Here is a 21,473-nt window from a genome sequence, read left to right as displayed (position 1 = left end):
ATCAAATGTTCCTCCTATGATAACCCTTTCATTCCTGGAATCATCTTTGTGAACCTCCTCTGGACCCTCTCCAATGCCAGCACATCTTTTCTAAGTTGAGGGGTCCAAAACTGTCGACGGTGCCTTATAAAACCTAAGCATCACATCCTTGCTCTTGTATTCTAGACTTCTTGAAATGACTCCCAAATCCCTCTGCATCTCAGACTCCTGGTTTTTCTCCCCACTTAGAAAATAGTCTGCACGTTTACGGCACTGAGGTCTCTATATCTATAATAATCTCTATAAGATTATTAAGGGATTGGACACGCTGGAGGCAGGAAGCATGTTCCCGCTGACGGATGTGTCCAGAACCAGAGGCCACAGTTTAAGAATAAGGGATAGGCCATTTAGAACAGAGTTGAGGAAAAACTTTTTCACCCAGAGAGTAGTGGATATACGGAATTCTCTGCCCCAGAAGGCAGTGGAGGCCAAGTCTCTGGATGTTTTCAAGAAAGAGATGGATAGAGCTCTTAAAGTTAGTGGAATCAAAGGTTATGGGGATAAGGCAGGAACTGGATACTGATTGTGGATGATCAGCCATGATCACAGTGAATGGCGGTGCTGGCTTGAAGGGCCGAATGTCCTACTCCTGTACCTATTGTCTAGTGTCTATATTCCCTCTCATTTCTCTTTTATTTTTAAGATACTTGAAAAAGCTTTTAGTGTCCACTTTGATATTATTTGCTAGCTTGCTTTCTGATTTAAATTTTTTCCCTTCTAATATTTTTTAGTTGGTTTCAGCATGTTTTAATAACTTCCCAATCCTCTGTCTTCCCTCTTAAATTTTGTTTTGTTGTATGCCCTTCCTTATGCTATTACAATAGCTGTGACTTCCCTTGTCACCTCCCTCATTTTTCCCAGAAACGCACGCCATTGCTGCTCTGCTGACATCCCTGCCAGCAGCTCCTTCCAATTTACTTTGGCCAGCTCCTCTCTCATACCACTGTAATTTCCCTTAATCTACTGAAATACTGCTACATTAGACTTGCTTTCTCCCTGTCAAATTTCAAGTCGAACTCAATCATATTGTGATCATTGGTTCCTAAGGGTTCTTTTACCTTAATCTCACTAATTGCCTCCAGTTTAACTGATCCCGTAGCAGGCTCAATGACATACTGCTTTAAAAATCTTAAGGCACTGAGGAGTGCAGTGGAACAGAGGGATCTGGGAATACAGATACAAAATTCCCTAAAAGTGGCGTCACAGGTAGATAGGGTGGTAAAGAGAGCTTTTGGTACATTGGCCTTTATTAATCGAAGTATTGAGTATAAGAGCTGGAATGTTCTGATGAGGTTGTATAAGGCATTGGTGAGGCCGAATCTGGAGTATTGTCGACTGCACCTCTTCCTACAGATGCTGCCTGGCCTGCTGCGTTCACCAGCAACTTTGATGTGTGTTGCTTGAATTTCCAGCATCTGGAGAATTCCTGTTGTTCTGGAGTATTGTGTTCAGTTTTGGTCACCAAATTACAAGAAGGATATAAATAAGGTTGAAAGAGTGCAGAGAAGGTTTACAAGGTTGTTGCCGGGACTTGAGAAACTCAGTTACAGAGAAAGGTTGAATAGGTTAGGACTTTATTCCCTGGAGCATAGAAGAATGAAGGGAGATTTGATAGAGGTATATAAAATTATGATGGGTATAGATAGAGTGAATGCAAGCAGGCTTTTTCCACTGAGGCAAGGGGAGAAAAAAACCAGAGGACATGGGTTAAGGGTGAGGGGGGAAAAGTTTAAAGGGAACATAAGTGGGGGCTTCTTCACACAGAGTGGTGGGAGTATGGAATGAGCTGCTGGACGAGGTGGTAAATGCAGGTTCTTTTTTAACATTTAAGAATAAATTGGACAGATACATGGATGGGAGGTGTATGGAGGGATATGGTCCGTGTGCAGGTCAGTGGGAATAGGCAGAAAATGGTTCGGCACAGCCAAGAAGGGCCAAAAGGCCTGTTTCTGTGCTGTAGTGTCCATGGTTCTATCTCTTAGACATTCAACAAACTAACTTTCTTGAGATCCATTACCAACCTGATTTTCCCAGTCGACCTGCGGTATCGTAGGGTATGGTGATGTGGCTTTCCCCATTCAGTACATACCTTGCCTTGAAACACATAATGCATCACTGATTACTTTGAATCCCGTAGCTTTAATTCCTTCCATCTTCTAAATTGAGAAGACTGGGGACATGTTTTTATCTAAATAACAATGTGAAATTACTAATTCTGTCCTTTGAAAGTACAGGATAAAATAGTATGGAGCTAACGGTGAAATAGTAAATGTTATTCTGTCTCATGAATATGCCTGCAAATTATTTTATAGTTGTCTGGAAGTGGATATCAGTGGCAAATTTATGGAGATTGTGGAATGAATTCCACTTCCTTTATCATGCTTTTGCCTTTGTGCAAAACGTGTTTTCACTGTAAGAAAGCACTTATGTGATAAATAATTATTCTGTAAATTTAGGTCCAATTTAATACCACATTCACAAGATAGTTTTACATAATTGCCTCATGTTGATGGGCAGTTTGTTTTAATGCATTTTGATTGCTGCCCCATGTGAATGGGATTTTAAAAAAAAAAAAAATTGGGAGTGTGAGTGAAATCTTGGTTCATGCCAAATGTAGGACCACGTTTTCCACATGTTAAACATCTTTGGTGTTTTTTTTCCTACTCTTGGTGTAGATTTCAGATTGGGGTTTTAAGAAGAAACAAGTGTGAAAATTACAACTGTGCATCAAGGGAATATAGTCGATTACAAAATTAAATGAAACAAAAATGATTTTTAAATGAAATAAACTAGTTTCTGGGAATGTTACAGTCAGTGTCTTTGGAGAGAGAATTCATATTTGGGGTCAAGTGATAGTGGCTTAGGTTTGGGTTCCAGAGAAAGGAAATAGAGCAGAAAGGAAGTTCTAAGATCACAGAGAAGCAGACTGTGGTGAAGGACTCATTTCAATCTCGTTACTGTAGATGTTGAATGGCAGGGAGTAAGGAGAAGTGTCTGAGGGAGATATTGTATCTGGAGAGCAGGAGAAAGCTTGCTGATAGACGGTTGAAATTAGTTCATTTGGAAAAAATGTTAAAATACATTTGGGCAAAGAGGTGCTGAAAATACAGTATCTAATGAAATAATGTAAATGCTTTGGGTCAGTGACCTGATGGTTCAAATTAGGGATAAGTCCAGAAGCAAATGTCTGTGTGGAAGTTGTACTTTTACAGTATGAACGTGGATTAAACTGTTTCAAAGTAGGAGTTGGGTGCATAATTCGTGTGATGCGAATTTGGAAGGTTGTGGATTATGCAGGCAGGCTGAGTAGAAGTGTTGCATTAATTCACTGGATCCACGTTTAGTTTCCCGAACATTACATTAATGAGATCATGAGGGCAAATGCCATCTTTTAAGTTTAGTAATTATTCCACATGATAAGTGTGGAATTTCTTCCTTCCTTAGCTTGAAGAATGCTATGGGAAGGAGTTACAGATGGTGTCTGGTTGAATCAATGAACATTTGCTTATACTTACCACCCCGGCAGCGTACTCCACATACCTACTGTGCTTTTTGAAAAAAAAATTGCCTCCGACACCCCTCTCTTCCCCCCCCCCCCACTTTCATCTAGCACCTCAAAGCTATGCCTCCTTGTATTAGCCATATTCACCTTGTAAAGAAGTCTGTGGCACACCACTTGATTGGTGTTTTTTTTTATCATCAAATCACCTCTCACCTGTTCTCCAAAGAGAAAAGCTCTACTTGCTCAACCTATCCCCAGAAGGTATTCTCTCTAATGCAGGCATTATTCTGGTAAATTTCCTCTGCTGCCTCTGAAGCTTCCACATCCTTCCTATAATAAAGCGACCAGACTGAATACATATTTCAAATGTGGTCTAACCAGGATTTTAATGAGCTGCAACATTACTCAATCCCCACACCATATGCCTCCTTGACCACCCTATCAACTTGTGTGGCACGTTTGATGGGTCTCTGGACATAAACCCCAAGATTGCTCTGTTCCTTTTATTTACTACCTAATTGTGAATCCATGCAGTGAAGTTTCCCTGGATCCTATGCCTCCTGATTTTCTGAATGAGCCTACCATGGGTATCCTTATCAAATGCCTTACAAAAATCCATGTACACCACATCTACTGCTCTGCTTTCAATGATTGTTTTGTCACTTTCTCAAATAATTCAATCAGGCTTGAGGCATGACCTGCCCTTCACAGATCAGATTAGGTGGGTAGTGCGATCACTGGAATAGAATATGATGTTCTATTAGTGGGTTGTCAGGGGGCTGAAGAGGCCAGTAACCGCATCTCCAAGGACCATCACCTTGTCCTGATGGAGAGGCTTGTGAGTTTTTGAGATCCTGAGAGTGATCTTGTCTGGAGGTTAGCCGTCAGGCTAATCTGATCTATGCTTTTACAAATGTTTGCTTCAGCGATTCTTCAATAATTTGCTCACGACTGAAGTAAGACTCACTTCAATAGGGTTGTCCCTTTTCCTTTCCTTGAATAAATAACTAAACATTTGCCACCTTACAATCCTCTGGCAGTACACAAAAGATAATTGCCAATGTCATGGCAGTCCCTTCCTTAACTTCCTGTAGTAACCTGGCGTAGATCCTGTCTGACCCAGGACTTGTCTATCCAGCAATTCGTCTTTCTTAACGTCAGCATGTTCCAGCACATCAGCCTATTCTATAGGACCATAAGACATGGGAGCAGAATTCGGCCATTTGGTCTGTTGAGTTTGCTCCACCATTCAATCATGGCTGATCCTTTTTTTTCCCCCTCCTCAGCCCCACTCCCCGGCTTTCTCTCTGTAACCTTTGATGCTGTGTCAAGTGAAGAACCTATCAAGCTCTGCCTTAAATACACCCAATGACCTGACCTCCGTAGCTGTTTATGGTAATAAATCCCACAAATTCACCACACTCCGGCTAAAAATTTTTTTTCCACGTCTGTTTTTAAATGGACATCCCTCTGTCCTGAAGCTGTGTCCTCATGTCCTAGACACCAACGATGGGAAGCATCCTTTCCACACCAACCATGACTAGGTCTTTCAACGTTCAGAAGGTTTCAATGAGATCCCTGCACCTCCATCCTTCTAAATTCTAGCACGTACAGACCCAGAGCTATCAAACGTTCCTCAATGATAAACCTTTCATTTCTAGAATCATCCTTGTGAACCTCCTCTGAACCCTCCCAAATGCCAGCACGTCTTTTCTAAGCTGAGGGGCCCAAAACTCTTCACTGTACTCAAGGTGAGGCCTCACCAGTACCTTATAAAGCCTCAGCAGCACACCCCTGCTGTTGTATTCGAGACCTCTTGAAATAAATGCTAGCATTGCATTTTCCTTCCTAACCATCAGCTCTACCAGCAAGTTAACCTTTAGGTTGTTCTGCTTAAGGACTCCCAAGTCCCTTTGCATCTCAGGTTTTTGGATTTTCTCCCCATTTTGAAAATAGTCTGCATATTTCTACAACCAAAGTGCATGACCATCCAGTTTTTCAACTTTGTATTTCATTTGCCACTTTCTTGCCCATTCTTCTAATCTGTCTAAGTCTTTCTGCAGCCTACCTATTTCCTCACTGCTACCTGCCCCTCCACCAATCTTCATATCATCTGCAAAGTGGGGAACAAAGTCATCTATTCCATCATCTAAATCATTGTCATACAGCATAAAAAGAGGTGGTTCTGACACCGACTCCTGCAGAACACCATTAGTCACTTTCAGCCAAGCAGAAAAGGATCCTTTTATTGCCACTCACTGCCTCCTACCGATCATCCAATGCTCTAACCATGCTAGTATCTTTCCTGTAATACCATGGGCTCTTAACTTGGTAAGCAATGGCACAGTGTCAAAGGCCTTCTGAAAGTCCAAATCTACAACATCCCCTTTATCCAACTTATAACAAAATTGCAACAGGTTCACCAGGCAGGATTTTCCATTTTTGGTCTATAATTTCTGTGCTACTGCTTTCCTCCATTCTTAAAGAGTGGAATGACATTTGCAATTTTCCAGTCCTCTTGCACCAAGGCAGAGTTCAATGATTTTTGAAAGATCATTATTAATGCCTCCACAATCTCTACCACTATCTCTTTCAGAACCCTAGGGTGCAGTTCATCTGGTCCATGTGACTTGTGTAGCCATGGCTTTTTAGACATCTTATAAACCATAGAAAAACTACAGCACAGAAACAGGCCTTTTGGCCCCTCTTGGCTATGCCGAACCATTTTCTGCCTAGTCCCACTGACCTGCACACGGACCATATCCCTCCATACACCTCCCATCCATGTACCTGTCCAATATATTCTTAAATGTTAAAAAAAACCTGCATTTACCACCTTGTCTGGCAGCTCATTCCATACTCCCACCACTCTCTGTGTGAAGAAGCCTCCCCTAATGTTCCCTTTAAACTTTTCCCCCCTCACCCTTAACCCATGTCCTCTGGTTTTTTTCTCCCCTTGCCTCAGTGGAAAAAGCCTGCTTGCATTCACTCTATCTATACCCATCATAATTTTATATACCTCTATCAAATCTCCCCTCATTCTTCTACACTCCGGGGAATAAAGTCCTAACCTATTCAACCTTTCTCTGTAACTGAGTTTCTCAAGTCCTGGCAACATCCTTGTTACTACTTCTCTCTTTAGTAGTAACTGCACTCATTTCTCTTCCCCCACACCCTTCAACATCTGGCTCACTGTTAGTATTTTCCACAGTGATGTAAAATACTCATTTAATTCATCTGCCATCTCTTTGTCTCCTGTTATTATTTCTCTGGCTTCATTTTCTAGTGGTCCTATATATCCACTTTTATTTTTTTAACTTAGTTGAAAATGCTTTCAGTATCCAAGTTGATATTGTTTAGTAGCTGACCTCTTACTTGTTAAGGTCCCTTTCACTGGTGAATGCTGAAGCAAAGTATTCATTAAGCACCTTCCCTATCATCTCTGACTCTCGGCACGTTTCCTCTTAATACTTACTATCGATTTGTAATCCAGGGAGCAGGAAGCGCAGAATCAAATATCGCTGTGATGATTGTACGTTCTAGTATCAATTGTTTGGCGAGAATAAAGTATAAAATAGAAGTGTAAATAAAGCCCTGAGGCATAGGAGCCGAATTGGACCGTTCGGTCTGTCAAGACTGCTCTGCCATTCATTTCATCATGGCTGATTTATTATACCCCTCTGCTGCATTCATCTGCCTTCCTGACATAACCTTTGACACCCTTACTAATCAAGTTAGGTAGTGGCTTCACGTTCTAGAGCCATGTATAAGGAAGTGTCAGAGACTTGACATTTTGCTACATAAGTCAGGTGTGGTATCTAAGCACTAACAACATTTCCTCAGGATTGTCCTTTCTAAGTATTGCTGTGGTCATACATGCAAGCAGTCTTCACTCTTCCATCTCGGTCACACCTGATGCATCTGGATCCTAGAATGTTGAGCTGCCAGTCCTGCCCATTTGCTAACCATATTTCTGTAATAGATTTCTTACATTAAAATAAACTGTGTAGAATGACAGACCTTTTCAACTCTATCTTACACCTGCCTGTGCACCTTACTAAACTTGCTTTAACTGCTGTATTTGACTCCACTTTCTCATTTACAATATGATTGCTTGTATTTCACTTTATCTGCCCCCCCCCCCACCCACACTGCATCAGACAACTCTCCCGAGTAGATTAAGCAAATCTCACCAGGATATTGGTCTCCTCCAGTTCAGATGTAACCTATCCCTCTTGGACAGATCTCCGGTGCCCCAGAAGAGATGCCAACCTTCCAAGAACTTTATTCCCCCTCTTTCTCCTGCATGAGCTCCTCGCCTATGCACGCCTCCTATTTCTACCCTCACTGCTGCTTGGATGTAACCTTTTTGGTCCTGCTTAGCTCCCTACATTATCTCTGAGGCCCTCATTACTGTTTCTCTTTTTTTATATTGGACTATTCTGTACGATGGTCTCAACCTACTCGCCCTTATCCTTATGAATACTCTAATCAGAGACATCCGTGAATTTAGATCCAACGGCAATATGCAATTGTTGAAGTTGCTGTTGCAAACACAGAATCTCTGCCTGTCCACCTCTGCAGCTCTTTGTCTTCACTCTCCCCTGTTGTGCATCAGAGCTGACTGTGGTGACACAGATCTGCCTACTGCATCTCACCTCTGAAAGGACATCCTGCTCCCAATGGTCTTTAAAATGAGGCATTTGTCAATGGGGGGGGGGGGGGCAGAATGGCCTCTGAATCCTGCATTCTCTATCTGCTGCCTGCACCTTGGGCAATTGCAGCTTTGGCAGCTGGACTCAGTCAGTCAGATGCTGCTGGGTTCTCTTCCCGCATCAATGGTCACTGGGGGTGTGGGATTTTCCATCCTCTCCCATTGCAGGAGGAGCACACAACTGCCTTCTCAAAACATCCATTACTACAGATGAAAGTAAAATATCTTTTCTGTGCAACCTCTACAAAGCCTCAGCCCTTAACTGTCAAATTCAGTAATACAACCTCACAGCAGCCACTCTCACAAAGACTGCTCCAAAATGCTAATATTGCTGCTGCAGTTTTGAAAACTTCCTGTCATGCAGACTCTGCTTGTGTATTGATGGCCACTGTTGTAATTCTGCATCTTGTCAAACTAAATTTTGTTCACTGCTTTGAATTTTTGATCATTTGTGGATTAATTTGCCATGTAATCAGTATTTGTGCTTTCGAAATGTTTTATTTTGACGTGTTATTAATGGTTATTATAATCCTTTTTTGCTAGTGAACCCCAAGAAGGACAGTGAGCACACGCCTGTAAAGGGAGGTACAATTGCAGATTTAGGTAATACCTTTCATTGTGTCCCTCCTGCTTTTCATTTTGATGTGAGATGTAGGCAGTTTGCACGTGGAATGTGCTGAAATGGAGTAACGTAGTGGTCCCCGAAGCATGTGCTACCGGGCCGCGAGGAACCAATATGACTTGGCGATATTAAACGATATGAGTCAGCTGCACCTTTCCTCATTCCCTGTCACGCACTGTTGAACTTGAACATAGGGTTGCCAACTGTCCCGTATTAGCCGGGACATCCTGTACATTGGGCTAAATTGGTTTGTCCCATACGGGATCGCCCTTGTCCCATATTTCCCCCCACTAAGGTAGAGTGTTCCTATGAAACCGTTTGTAAGCTGAAATAGCGTAAAATGAAGAAGTAATTGCCATTAATTTATATGGGAAAAATTTTTGGGTGTTCCCAGACCCAAAAAATAACCTACAAAATCATACCAAATAACACAAGAACTAAAATAATACTAACATATAGTAAAAGTAGGAATGATGTGATAAATACACAGCCTATATAAAGTAGAAATAATGTATATACAGTGTAGTTTCACTTAACAGAATCGGGAAGATTAAGCCGAAACCAATTTGTAGAAAAAATTGGTACATGCATGCCCACACAGGTGCCCGCGCAAGGCTTCATGGTCATGGTACTCTTTCTTGGGGTAAACACGAGTGTCCCATATTTGACTGCTACTTTTGTCCCTTATTTGAGAAAGTTGGCAACCCTACTTGAACAACACCCCACTCCACCCCCCCCCCCCCCCCCACCGGTCGACCAGTCCGCAAGAATATTGTCAATAGTAAACCAGTGGTCCACGGTGCAAAAAAGGTTGGGGAGTAATGCAATTGACGTACATGAGACCAATCAAACGTTTGTTAGTGTTATCTCCTTAACTTGTCCTTTTGATCTCGTTATCACAAGAGCATAAGACATAGGAGCAGAATTAGGCCATATGCCCCATCAAGTATTCTCTTCATTTGAGAAGAAGAGCTGAACCAGAAAGCAGTCCTTTTGGCTTGCTGATTCCATTTTTATCTGTCACTTGTACTCCTTCCTCCACCCACCTTACTCTGGAATCTCCCCCCTTCTATTCTAGCTCTGACGAAGGGTCTCTGCTCAATATGTCGATTGTTTATTTATGTCCATAGATGCTGTCTGATCTACTGAGTTCCTCCAGCATTTTGCGTGTTGCTGCTCGCATGCCAACTATTAAGCACTGATTCACACTGATCTCACACCTTTCCCATTTATTTTAATATTAAAATATAAACATATTTGTCATCTGCCCCAGATTATGCCATTACACTCATACACACTAGTTAATTTGCAATGGGAAGATAATCTACCAATTCACATGGTGTTGGCATCAAATCAAGTTTAATTGTCATTTAAACCAGACATGGATACAGCAGAATGAGACAGCATCTCTCTGGGGCCAAGGTGCAAAAACAAGTGCATTCAAAATAATGAGAAAGGGAAAAAAAAGAGCAGAGGCGTGTAGGAAAACATTTTTTTAGTCTAAGGCCCTGAGCCACAATTTCTGCAGATTGATGGTTCCCAGCAGTCCAGCCTGTAATTCCAGCAATCCAACACTGGAGGGTGGCATGGACTGGAGAGGCAAACCCCCAACTGAGCCTGGATGTCACATGACAATGCAAGGCTGAGGATTGAGGCTTGGTCTTCGCTACAGCTGAGAAAATACTGCTGCCTTTCTGCCTGTCTTGCCACCAAACAAGGGAAGCAGGCCTGCGGCAGCCAATGTCAAACAGGGTCTCGCGATCGCAAAAGAAATGTCCAAGACAGTCACTCAGTTTCACTACACACCACCTTGGTGCCAACTTGAAGTCACCAACTTCGGTGCCTCTGAGGAGCAGGCAGCAGCTTAGTCGGCACACAAGTCAGCTCTTCTGAACCCAATCCAGCTTCTCCTGAGGCTTGATGAGGCTCAAAATCCCCAACCCGGCAGCCCTGGCCCAACCTCTCTGAAAGTCAGACACTGATAGAAACATAAAGTGTAATCTCTACACAGGCAGAGCTTGAGATCAGGACTGAACCTGGATTACCAGTTGCATTAGTGTCTGCTGTAGTTCAGATAGATGGAGTTGCGTGTACAGTGATAAAGACATGGGAACAGAATTGAGCCATTCAGCCAATTGAATCTGCTCTACCATTCCATCGTGGCTGATTTTATTATCCCTCTTGACCCTATTCTCCTGCCTTCTTCCTGTAAACTTTGATGCCCTGACTAATCAAGAACCTATCAAGTTCCGCCTTAAAATATACCCAGTGACTTGGCCTCCACAGCTGTCACCAATTTAACACCCTCTGGCTAAAGAAATTACTCATCTCTGTTAGAAGCATAGAAAACCTACAGTACAATACAGGCCCTTCGGCCCATATAGCTGTGCCGAGCATGTCCTTACCTTAGAAATTACCTAGTTGTTCCAAAGGGGCGTACTTCCATTCTGAGACTGTGCCCTCTGGTCCTAGACTTTCCTGCTGTAGGAAACATTCTCTTCATTTTCATTCTATCTAGGCCTTTCAGTATTCAAAAGGTTTCAATGAGATCCCTTCTCGTTCTGAAGATCTTAAGATACTTTAAATGCACGGCCAATTTACTGAAAACTTTGCAGATTATGTAGAATGCCTTTCAACCACAAGGTGCTATGTGTTAATCATTTGAACTGTACACTAATTTGTTGCAAATAACATGCTTGATGCATGGTATAATTTAGCATTCAGTACATCTCTTTCAGCTGTTTCCATTTACAGGCATGGAACTTCATCATAATTACAATGCACTGGTGAACCAAGAAACTTAAATTCTGTTTTCATGTGTCAACCTAGGGTTTTAATTGGAATTCTAGTGTTACATTCTTGATTGTCTGTAGACTAACTGATTTGCTTTCCACATCAGTTCAGTTACCATAGTAGAAATGTCAGGTGGGATAGTGGATTTCTGCTCTTGCAGGATATGGGAAGGCCAGAAATGCATTCAGCTACAGCTGCTTGTACTCTGCATTAAGGAATTGGAGCTGGAACCCGATGAACTCTAGATCATTCTGGAGGGTGGGGGGTGTGGTAGGGCATATAGTAAGTTGATTACACCCAAGGTCCAGGACACAGGAAACTGGGTGACAGTTAGGAAGGGGAAAGGGGTTAAGGAGCCAGTGCAGAGTACCCTGTGGCAATTCCTCTCAACAACAAATGTCGGCTTACGTGCCAGGTGGCACCTAATTTTAAGTAGCTTGTTTATTTCGGCTTTTTTCTTAAAGATGTGCAGGGTGCGTTCCAGCTACCGCTGCATTCTTCGCGGCCCGGTATCAGTCCGTGGCCCTGGAGGTTGGGGACCACTGCGCTAGTGGATAAGCTATTCTGGATTGGGTGTTGTGCAATGAATCAAAATTGATTAGAGCTTAAGGTAAAAGAACCCTTGGGGGAAAGTGGTCATAATATCGAATTCACCCTAAAATTTGAGAAAGTGAAACTAAAGTCGGATGTATCAGTATTATAGCAGAGTAAAGGGAATTACAGAGGTATAAGAGGAGTTGGCCAGAACTTTATGGAAAGGAACACTGACAGGGCTGACAGCAGAGCAGCAATGGCTGGAATGTCTGGAAGCAATCCGGAAGACACATGATATATACATCCCAAATAGGAAGAAGTACTCTAAAGGAAAGATGACAGAATTGTGGCTAACAAGAGAAGTCAAAACCAATATAAAAGCCAACAGGAGCTTATAATAGAGCAAAAATTAGTGGGAAGTTGGAGGATTGGGAAGCTTTCAAATAACAGAAAGCAACTAGAAAATCATTTAAGAAGGTAAAATAGAATACGAAAGTAAGCTAGATAATATTAAAGAGGATACCAAAAGTTTCTTCAGATACATCGTGTCAAAGGGAGGTGAGAGTGGATATTGGACCACTAGAATATAATGCTGGAGGGGTAATGGAGGACAACGAAATGGCAGATAAACTGAATAAATAATTTGCATTAGTTTTCACTCTGGAAGATACTAGCAGTATGGTGGAAGCTCCATATATCAGGGGGCATGAAGTGTGTGAAGTTACCACTCCTAGAGAGAAGGTTCTTGGGAAACAAATGTCTGAAGGTAGATAAGTCACCTGGACCAGATTGTGTACACTGCAGAGTTCTGAAAGAGGTGGCTGAAGAGATTGTGGAGGCATAATCAGAATCAAGTTTATTATCACTGGCATGTGTCGTGAAATTTGTTAACTTAGCAGCAGCAGCAGTCCAATGCAATACATAATATAGAAGAAAAAATAAATAATCAAGTAAGTAAATTAATCAGTTTATGTATATTGAATAGAATTAAAAAATCATGCAAAAACGGAAATTGTATATATTCTTAAAAATGAGGCAATGTCCATTAAGGAATCAGATGGCAAAGAGGAAGAAGCTGTTCCTGAATCGCTGAGTGTGTACCTTCAGGCTTCTGTACCTCCTACCTGATGGTAACAATGAGAAAAGGGCATGCCCTGGGTGCTGGACGTCCTTAATAATGGACACTGCCTTTCTGAGACAGTAATTAGTAATGATCTTTCAAAAATCACTAGATTTTGGAGTGGTTCTGGAAGAATGGTAAATTGCAAATGTCATTCCACTCTTTAAGAAGGGTGAGAAGCAGAAGAAAGGAAACTAGGCCAGTTAGTCTGACCTCAATGGTTGGGAAGATGTTGGTGTTGATTACTGAGGATGAGGTCTCGGTACTTGCAGACTGTAGCCAGCATGGTTTTCTCAAGGGAAAATCTTGTCAGACAAATCTATTGGAATAACAAGCAGGATAGACAAAGGAGAATTGGTTGATATGGTGTATTTGGATTTTCAGAAGGACTTTGACAAAGTGCCACACATGAGACTGCTTAGCAAGCTATGAACCCATGGTATTACAGGAAAGATTCCAGCATGGGTAAAGCAGTGGCTGATTAACAGACGGCAAAGAGTGGGAATAAAGGGAACCTTTTCTGGTTGGCAGATAAATACGAGATGTTGCACATCAGTCGGACCAAGCAGGGTAGTTCTTACACAGTTAATGGGAGGGCTGTGACGTGTGCAGTAGTACGAAGGAATCTTGGAATACAGGTCTGTAGTTCATTAAAAGTGACATTACAGGTAGATGGGTCATAAAGAAAGCTTTTGACATATTTGCCTTCATTTGCCTTTGTCCTCTCTTGGACTGTATTCCTTGGAGTTTAGAAGAATGAGGGGAGACCTCATAGAAACATTTCGAATGTTGAAAGGCATGGACAGAGTGGATGTGGCAAAGTTGTTTCCCATGATGGGGGAGTCTAGTATGAGAGGGCATGACTTGAGGATTGAAGGGTGCCCATTCAGAACAGAAATGCGAAGAAATTTTTTTAGTCAGAGGGTGGTGAATCTATGGAACTTGTTGCCACGGGCGGCAGTGGAGGCCAAGTCATTGGGTGTATTTAAGGCAGAGATTGATAGGTATCTGAGTAGCCAGCGCATCAAAGGTTATGGTGAGAAGGCGGGGGAGTGGGACTAAATGGGAGAATGGATCAGCTCATGATAAAATGGCGGAGCAGACTCGATCGGCCAAATGGCCGACTTCTGCTCCTTTGTCTTATGGTCTTATAATGTATTGAGAACTGGAGATGGGATGTTATGTTGAAATTGTATATGACTTTGATGCCTAATTTGGAGTATCATGTAGAGTTTTGGTCAACAACTTACAGGGAAGATGTAAATCTGGCTGAAAGAGTACAGAGGTAATTTACAAGGATATTGCTGGGCCTGGAGATCCTGATTTATAAGAAAAGATTGTGTAGGTTAGGACTTTATTTCTTAGAATGTAGAAGATTGAGAGGAGATTTGATGGAGGTATAGGGTAAATGCAAGCAGGCTTTTTCCACTGAAGTTGGGTGGGACTATAACCATTGGTCATGGGTTAAGGGTGAAAGGTCAGGGTTAAGGGGAACATAAGGCAGCAGAATTAGGCCATTCAGCCCATTGAGTCCACTCCACCATTTCATCATGGCTGATCCCAGATCCCATTCAAACCCATGCGCTTGCTCTCTCACCATATCCCTTGATGCCCTGACCAATCAGGAATCTATCAGCTTCTTCTTTAAATGTGCCCACAGACTTGGCCTCTATTGCATGCCAAGTTAACCCCTTCATTCCTGGAATCATCCTCATGAACCTCCTCTGGACTCTCTCCAGTGATAATACATCCTTTTTGAGATGAGGGGCCAAAAATTGAACGTGAGGGGAAACTTTTTCACTCAGAGCTTCATTAGAGTGTGGAATGATCTACCAGCACCAATGGAGCAGAAGAAGTTTGCATCAGTTTATAGATAGTTGAGGGTATGGAGTTTTATGGTCCCAGTGCAGGTCGATGGGAGTAAACAGTTTAAATGTTTAAACTAGACATGTTTAAACATGGACTAGATTGACTGAATGGCCTGTTTCTATGTTGCACTTTTCTCTGACTCTCTCAGCCTGTATTCATTACATGTCATAACTAGTCAAAAAGAAGGAAATGAATTTCCTTCATCATTGCTTTTTGTATCTTCTGGTGGGGTGTCGTGTGCTCAGACACAGCGGTCACTTGGGATTTAATGAAAGGTGCATTTGTTTGTCTTGAGTCTTGTTTTTGCAAGTCAGTTCTGGATACTAAGAGCATCACTTACTGCAGGACCATCCCATAGTGAGTTGCTTGTTAGTGATGGAGCTGGACTTGTTGCCTACTGTTGTGTTGATGTCCCGACTTCTTGCATACTGTTGGGCTGAGATGGTTCACAATCCAACAAACAGAGCGAGTGATTGTCTTAAAAAATGTTGGTGAACGCAGCAGGTCAGGCGGCATCTATAGGAAGAGGTACAGTCGACGTTACCTCTTCCTATAGATGCTGCCTGGCCTGCTGCGTTCACCAGCATTCTTTGTGTGTTGCTTGAATTTCCAGCATCTGCAGATTTACTCGTGTTTGAGTGATTGTCTTGGATGGTTTTATTGTGATTGCAAAACCCTCTTGGACGTTGGTAACGTAGAATACTGCATGTGCGATTGATGGTGGGGGAGCTACTTTGCCTCAGTTGTGGCAATTATTAAGTCTCAATTGTGGGGTTCCCTTGAAGAAGTTGCCTTTGGTGTACAGGAACTCTTGGGATATAAAGGGGATGTTGCTTGTGAGATTGTGCGTCCTGTATAATTAAGGAATTTGTTTGGTTATTAGGAATTAAATTACTTGGTCAGTTTGCGTTTTGATACCATTGCCCTTGAACTTTTCCTGTCTTATGTTCAATTGTCTGGATTCCCTGTGGAAAGATTTGAACTTGTAGCTTTTAGTATGAAAGTTGCTCCACAGCATATTTTCAGTTTTTAAAAAAAATTTGATATCACTGCATGATAATCTCTTGTTAACCTTGATATTTATTAATAGCTATGGAGAGGTTGAGCTAAAGTGCCAGGTGTAAATGATGAATCAAATGTGATTGGAAGACATGCTTTGTTATCTTTATATTAAACTTTCACTTAAACAAAAACTAAGTCCTAATCCTGACACCATTGCAAATTTAGGATTTCTTTCAAAACCAGGGAGCATAACTTTCAGGTGATGGGAGAATGTTGGAGACAGTTTTTTTTGTATGTGGGTGTGTGGAACGCACCGCCAGGCGTCATGGTTGAGACACATTTAAGAGACTTTAAGGTAGGCACACAATTGATAGAAAGATGCAGAGCTATGTGGGATAGAAGAGTTAGATTGATTTTGGGGTGGTTAAAAGTTCGGCACAATATCATAGGCTGAAGGGTCTTTCTGTGCTGTACGGCTCTGTTCTACATAAAGGCTTAGAATGGGACGGGCAGGGACGTGTTCAAGGTGGTCTCTGGGGGGTAATTGCTTGATCTGAGGCATTTTCTCTTTAAATGTTGGAATTGACCAGCAACTCTTTCCCCACACTTTCCTGTTTTAAATGAATAACTTCCATTTTTTTTTATTAGTTGCTTTGTGCTGCAAAATGCCTGGTGTTGGCAAAAACAGGGTACCTGTGTTTTTTCCTAAAATAACGTACATCAATGTGCTCCCTTCTTTTAAAATAAACAAAACTCGTCTTGCCAAAGGGTTTCAGTCCGAAACACTACTTGTTTACATAGATTCTGCCTGGCCTGCTGAGTTCCTCCAGCACTTGGTGTGTGTTACTCTGGATTTCCAGCATCTTCAGATTTTATCTTGTTTGTCACTTAATTCTACATTCTGTTATTGTTTTCCACTTGTACTACCTAAAGGCATGATATGATGAAATAATCTGTATGGATGGCATACTAAAGTTTATTCTACCACAGTGCATGTGGCCGTAATAAACCAATTTATTTAGTGATGCAATTCTATTCTACTCTGAACAATGGTTTGGGTGTGGTGGTGGCTGGGAAGAATTTGACCAACAATTCTGGAATTAAAGGTCAATTTTTCCACTTTTAGACTTTAAACGTATGGTGTCTTACAGCAACTTGTCCATGCTGAGCTGTATAGGACCTTGGTTAGGCCCCTCTTAGGGTACTGTGTTCAGTTCTGGTCACCTCACTACAGGAAGGATAAGGATACTATAGAGAGTGCAGAGGAGATTTACAAGGATGGTGCCGGGATTGGGGAGCATGCCTTGTGAGAATAGGCTGAGTGAACTCGGCCTTTTCTCCTTGGAGCAACGGAGGGTGATAGAGGTGTATAAGATGATGAGAGGCATTGATCGTGTGGATAGTCAGAGGTTTTTTCCCAGGGCTGAAATGGTTGCCACAAGAGGACACAGGTTTAGGGTGCTGGAGAGTAGGTACAGAGGAGATGTCGGGTAAGTTTCTTTACTCAGTGTGGTGAGTGCGTGGAATGGGCTGCTGGCAACTGTGGTGGAGGCGGATACGATAGGGTCTTTTAAGAGACATTTAGATAGGTACATGAAGCTTAGAAAAATAGAGTGCTATGCGTAAGCCTAATAATTTCTAAGGTAGGGACACGTTTGGCACAACTTTGTGGGCCAAGGGGCCTGTATTGTGCTGTAGGTTTTCTATGTTCTATGATCAATACCTGACTACTTTTTATTTTTATGTTGCACTACTTATTTAATTTAACAAATATTTAAATGTAACTCATTGTTTTATCTATCATCACTTCTGTTATCAACAAATTTCACAACATGTGATGTTGATATATGAAACCTGATTCTGCTGCCTTGGGTGCACACTGTGATCAGCAATCACTGGATCGGGGTGAATCCCTTAAAGACTAGTGATTTTAGATATCAAATAACGAAAAGGAAAGGGACGTCGCATCCCGAGTTTCTCCGGTTAGCAGATGATTTCCCTCTACACCTCTTTGACATAGAGGGGAATCGCGTACGAGGCAAGTTACAGCAGTGGTTTACCATTGCCTTCTGCCGGGTGAGTTTCCAAAGCAATCACCATCTCGTAACCCAGCACGGGTGGAAAGTGTGCAGGGGAGCCGGCCGGCTGGATTCGAACCTGGGACCTTTTGTCCCGAAGTCCGATGCTGATAATACAACCATTTAATTAGTATTAGGAGTTGGATATGGCCCTTGTGGCTACGGGGATCAGGGGGTATGGAGGGAAGGCTGGGGCGGGGTTCTGAGTTGGATGATCAGCCATGATCATAATAAATGGCGATGCAGGCTCGAAGGGCTGAATGGCCTACTCCTGCACCTATTTTCTATGTTTCTATATAACAGTATACTGTTAGACAGTAAATAGTGGTCATTAAATAAGATTAATGGTTAACCTTGGTTGTTTGTAAAAACATATTTCAGTAGGCCTGTTTGTGTGCCTCTGTTGCAGCCATACAGACTAAACTATTTCTTGTATTGTAGATGAGCAAGAAGATGAGCCGTCATCTGCAGGAGGGAAGGTAATAAACTTGTAAAACTGATTTTGTTCACCTGATGGGGAAATAGTAACTAAAAAAAAAAAAATCTTTTTTCATGCTTCAGAAAGCTGTTTTTCTGTTAGTTCTATATTAGCAACATGACGAATACTGTTTGTGGGAGGTTCTGGTTGGAGTTGAGTGGGATCCACAATCAGCCATGATGGAATGGTGGAGCAGACTTGATGGGCTGAATGGCCTAATTCTGCTCTTGTGTCTTATGGTCTTTGTCTCTGGTTTAGCCAGCTGTAATGGCTTGCTGTGTTCTCAATGCAAGTCAAAGTCTGTTTGTGTAATTCCTTTGGTTTGCAGGTTGTAAAGGGGAAATAGGACTATATCAGAGGTGTTTAGTTCTAGTAAATAAAATCCAGTGACTACAGTTTGGGACCAGTGGTTAATTTCATGTCCCTTGAATATTGACCAAATCTAAATTGACACATGGCCTTGGCAGTTGACGATGTAGCTGCTTTACAAAGTTGTAGCAATCTACTCCAATATAAATTAGTTTCCTATCTGGGCATGTAACATTACTGCCTCCTGAAATTTTCCTTCAGCTTGCAGATTTCCCAGCCTCTAGGTTAAATTATTAACCTGCCAGAAGCAGTGATGGTTCAGATCTGTTCCGATGGCAGTCAATGTGCATCAAGCTGTGGACATGTGCTTTCGCTTTAGCTTTTATCTCCCTACTCTTAAAACCATAAGACCACAAGGAGGTTCACAAGGATGATTCTGGGAATGAAGGGATTAACATATGAAGAGTGTTTGACAGCTTTGGGCCTGCACTCACTAACATAGAAGGACGTGGAGAATCTCGTTGAAACCTACCGGATGTTGAAAGGACAGATAGGGTGGATGTGGCGAGGATGTTTCTTATGGTGGCGGTATCTGTAACTAGAGGGCACAGCCTCAAAATTGAGGGGCCACCCTTTAGAACAGAAGTAAGGAGGAATTTTTTTAACCAGAGAGGAGGAAGGCTCTGCCACAGACTGTGGTGTAAGCCAAGTTCTTGGGTATATTTAAAGCAAAAGTGATAGTGAGAAGGTAGGTGTAGGGGTTGAGTGAGATCTGTGAATCAGCCATGATGGAATGGTGGAGCAGACTCGATGGACTGAATAGCCCAATTCTGCTATGTCTTTTGGTCTTATAAGATTTAGGAGCAGAGTTGGGTCATTTGGTCCATCAGGACTGTTGTGCCATTGCATCATGACTGATGCAATTTTCCTCTCAGCCCCAATCTCCTGCCTTCTCCACTTGCCTTACTCACCACCCCCACCACTCCCCCCAGCTCCATTTCCATTGATGCCCTGATCTCTGCCTTAAATATAAATAACATTTGAACTCCATAGCTGCCTTCGGCAAAAAGTTCTACAAATTCACCACCCTTTGGTTAAAGAAATTCTTCCTTATCTCCGATCTAAAAAGACACCCTAAAATATACAAAGAACAAACACAGCTTGGAGGAAGTGTGCACTTTCCAGGATGCCTGCACTCAAAAATACAAAGTCATGCCTCAAGCAGTTAATGGGCAAGGTGCACCTGGTCAAATTTTGTTGATGACTCAAGGTGAAGTGTTGGCTATAAACAAGAAGAGTTTGTGACTGCGCTTTTCAGGTATTCACTGGCATCTTCTCCAGTAGGCTTTGTCTTTGTCAACTGGGTTCTCTTTGGGTATGTTCAGATTTGTCAATCGGGCGAGGCCTTCAGCTGCCTTAACTAAAAGGGAATACTGTAGATGGGCTTCCTTTGAAACAATGCAGAGTGAACATTTCAACTGATCTGAAATTGGGAAATAGCTCTAAAGTGTATTATTTACAGAATGTGATTTCTGGAAGATTTTAGTTTGGTATTCACCTTAAAAGACCATCTCACCTTAAAGTTTCCATCTTGTGAGGAAAAGCCTAGTCCTTTCATCAACTTCAGTTAATTTTATTCTTTGCCTTCTGTTCCAACTTCAAAATTTTGTGTCTTGTATTTAACACCTCAAACTTGTCCATCGGTTGCTTTGATTAATTATCACCATAGCAAGATGTGTCTTTTGTGCTCAATTGAATGTTGTGATCAACCTTTCGCCTGCACTGCACAGAGTGCAAACTGCTGACTTAACATTACACTGAATGTAGTGATTCATCAATTGTCACTAGGAGGAAGAGGACAATGCCAGTGCCAAAGCAGATCAGATTCGTCCTGTGGACCAAGCAGAGGATAATGTCACTGAGCAGACGCATCATATTATCATTCCCAGCTACTCGGCGTGGTTTGACTATAACAGGTCAGGAAAAAATATTTTCACTTCCCGTCAATCTGTATTCTTCCATCACAACCAAATGTTGCTGTAGAAGTTGATCGCTCCAATTAACTTGTTTCTTGTTTGCTCCCCTTAGCCTGGCTCTTTCTCTTATTTCAACACATAATCTTCATAAGCACACCTACTTAGCAGACACCAACAGAATCAACAAACTCATTCGTAAGGCCAGTGATGTTGTGGGGATGGAACTGGACTCTCTGACGGCGGTGTCCGAAAAGAGGATGCTGTCCAAGTTGCATGCCATTTTGGTCAATGTCTCTCATCCACTACATAATGTACTGGGTGGGCACAGGAGTACTTTCAGCCAGAGACTCATTCCACCGAGACGCAACACAGAGCGTCATAGGAAGTCATTCCTGCCTGTGGTCGTTAAACTTTACAACTCCTCCCTTGGAGGGTCA

At 42.2% G+C, this 21,473-nt stretch overlaps 1 protein-coding gene across 4 annotated transcripts in view; it reads left to right on the top strand.

Moving 5' to 3' along the window:
• smarcc1a (SWI/SNF related, matrix associated, actin dependent regulator of chromatin, subfamily c, member 1a) overlaps nt 1-21,473 on the top strand; it is a 212,655-nt gene that overhangs the window by 79,986 nt on the left and 111,196 nt on the right. For all 4 annotated transcript variants that reach the window (XM_063067509.1, XM_063067500.1, XM_063067505.1 and 1 more), the window contains exons 12-14: nt 8,799-8,858; nt 18,715-18,752; nt 20,909-21,036. In XM_063067509.1, coding sequence (XP_062923579.1) covers nt 8,799-8,858; nt 18,715-18,752; nt 20,909-21,036 — 226 coding nt within the window. The remainder of the gene's footprint in view (nt 1-8,798; nt 8,859-18,714; nt 18,753-20,908; nt 21,037-21,473) is intronic.

This window comes from Mobula hypostoma, chromosome 1, assembly GCF_963921235.1.
Source record: "Mobula hypostoma chromosome 1, sMobHyp1.1, whole genome shotgun sequence".
Lineage (NCBI taxonomy): Eukaryota > Metazoa > Chordata > Chondrichthyes > Myliobatiformes > Myliobatidae > Mobula > Mobula hypostoma.
Note: the sequence above shows the minus strand (reverse complement) of the source record. Positions and strands in the feature narration are given on the sequence as shown.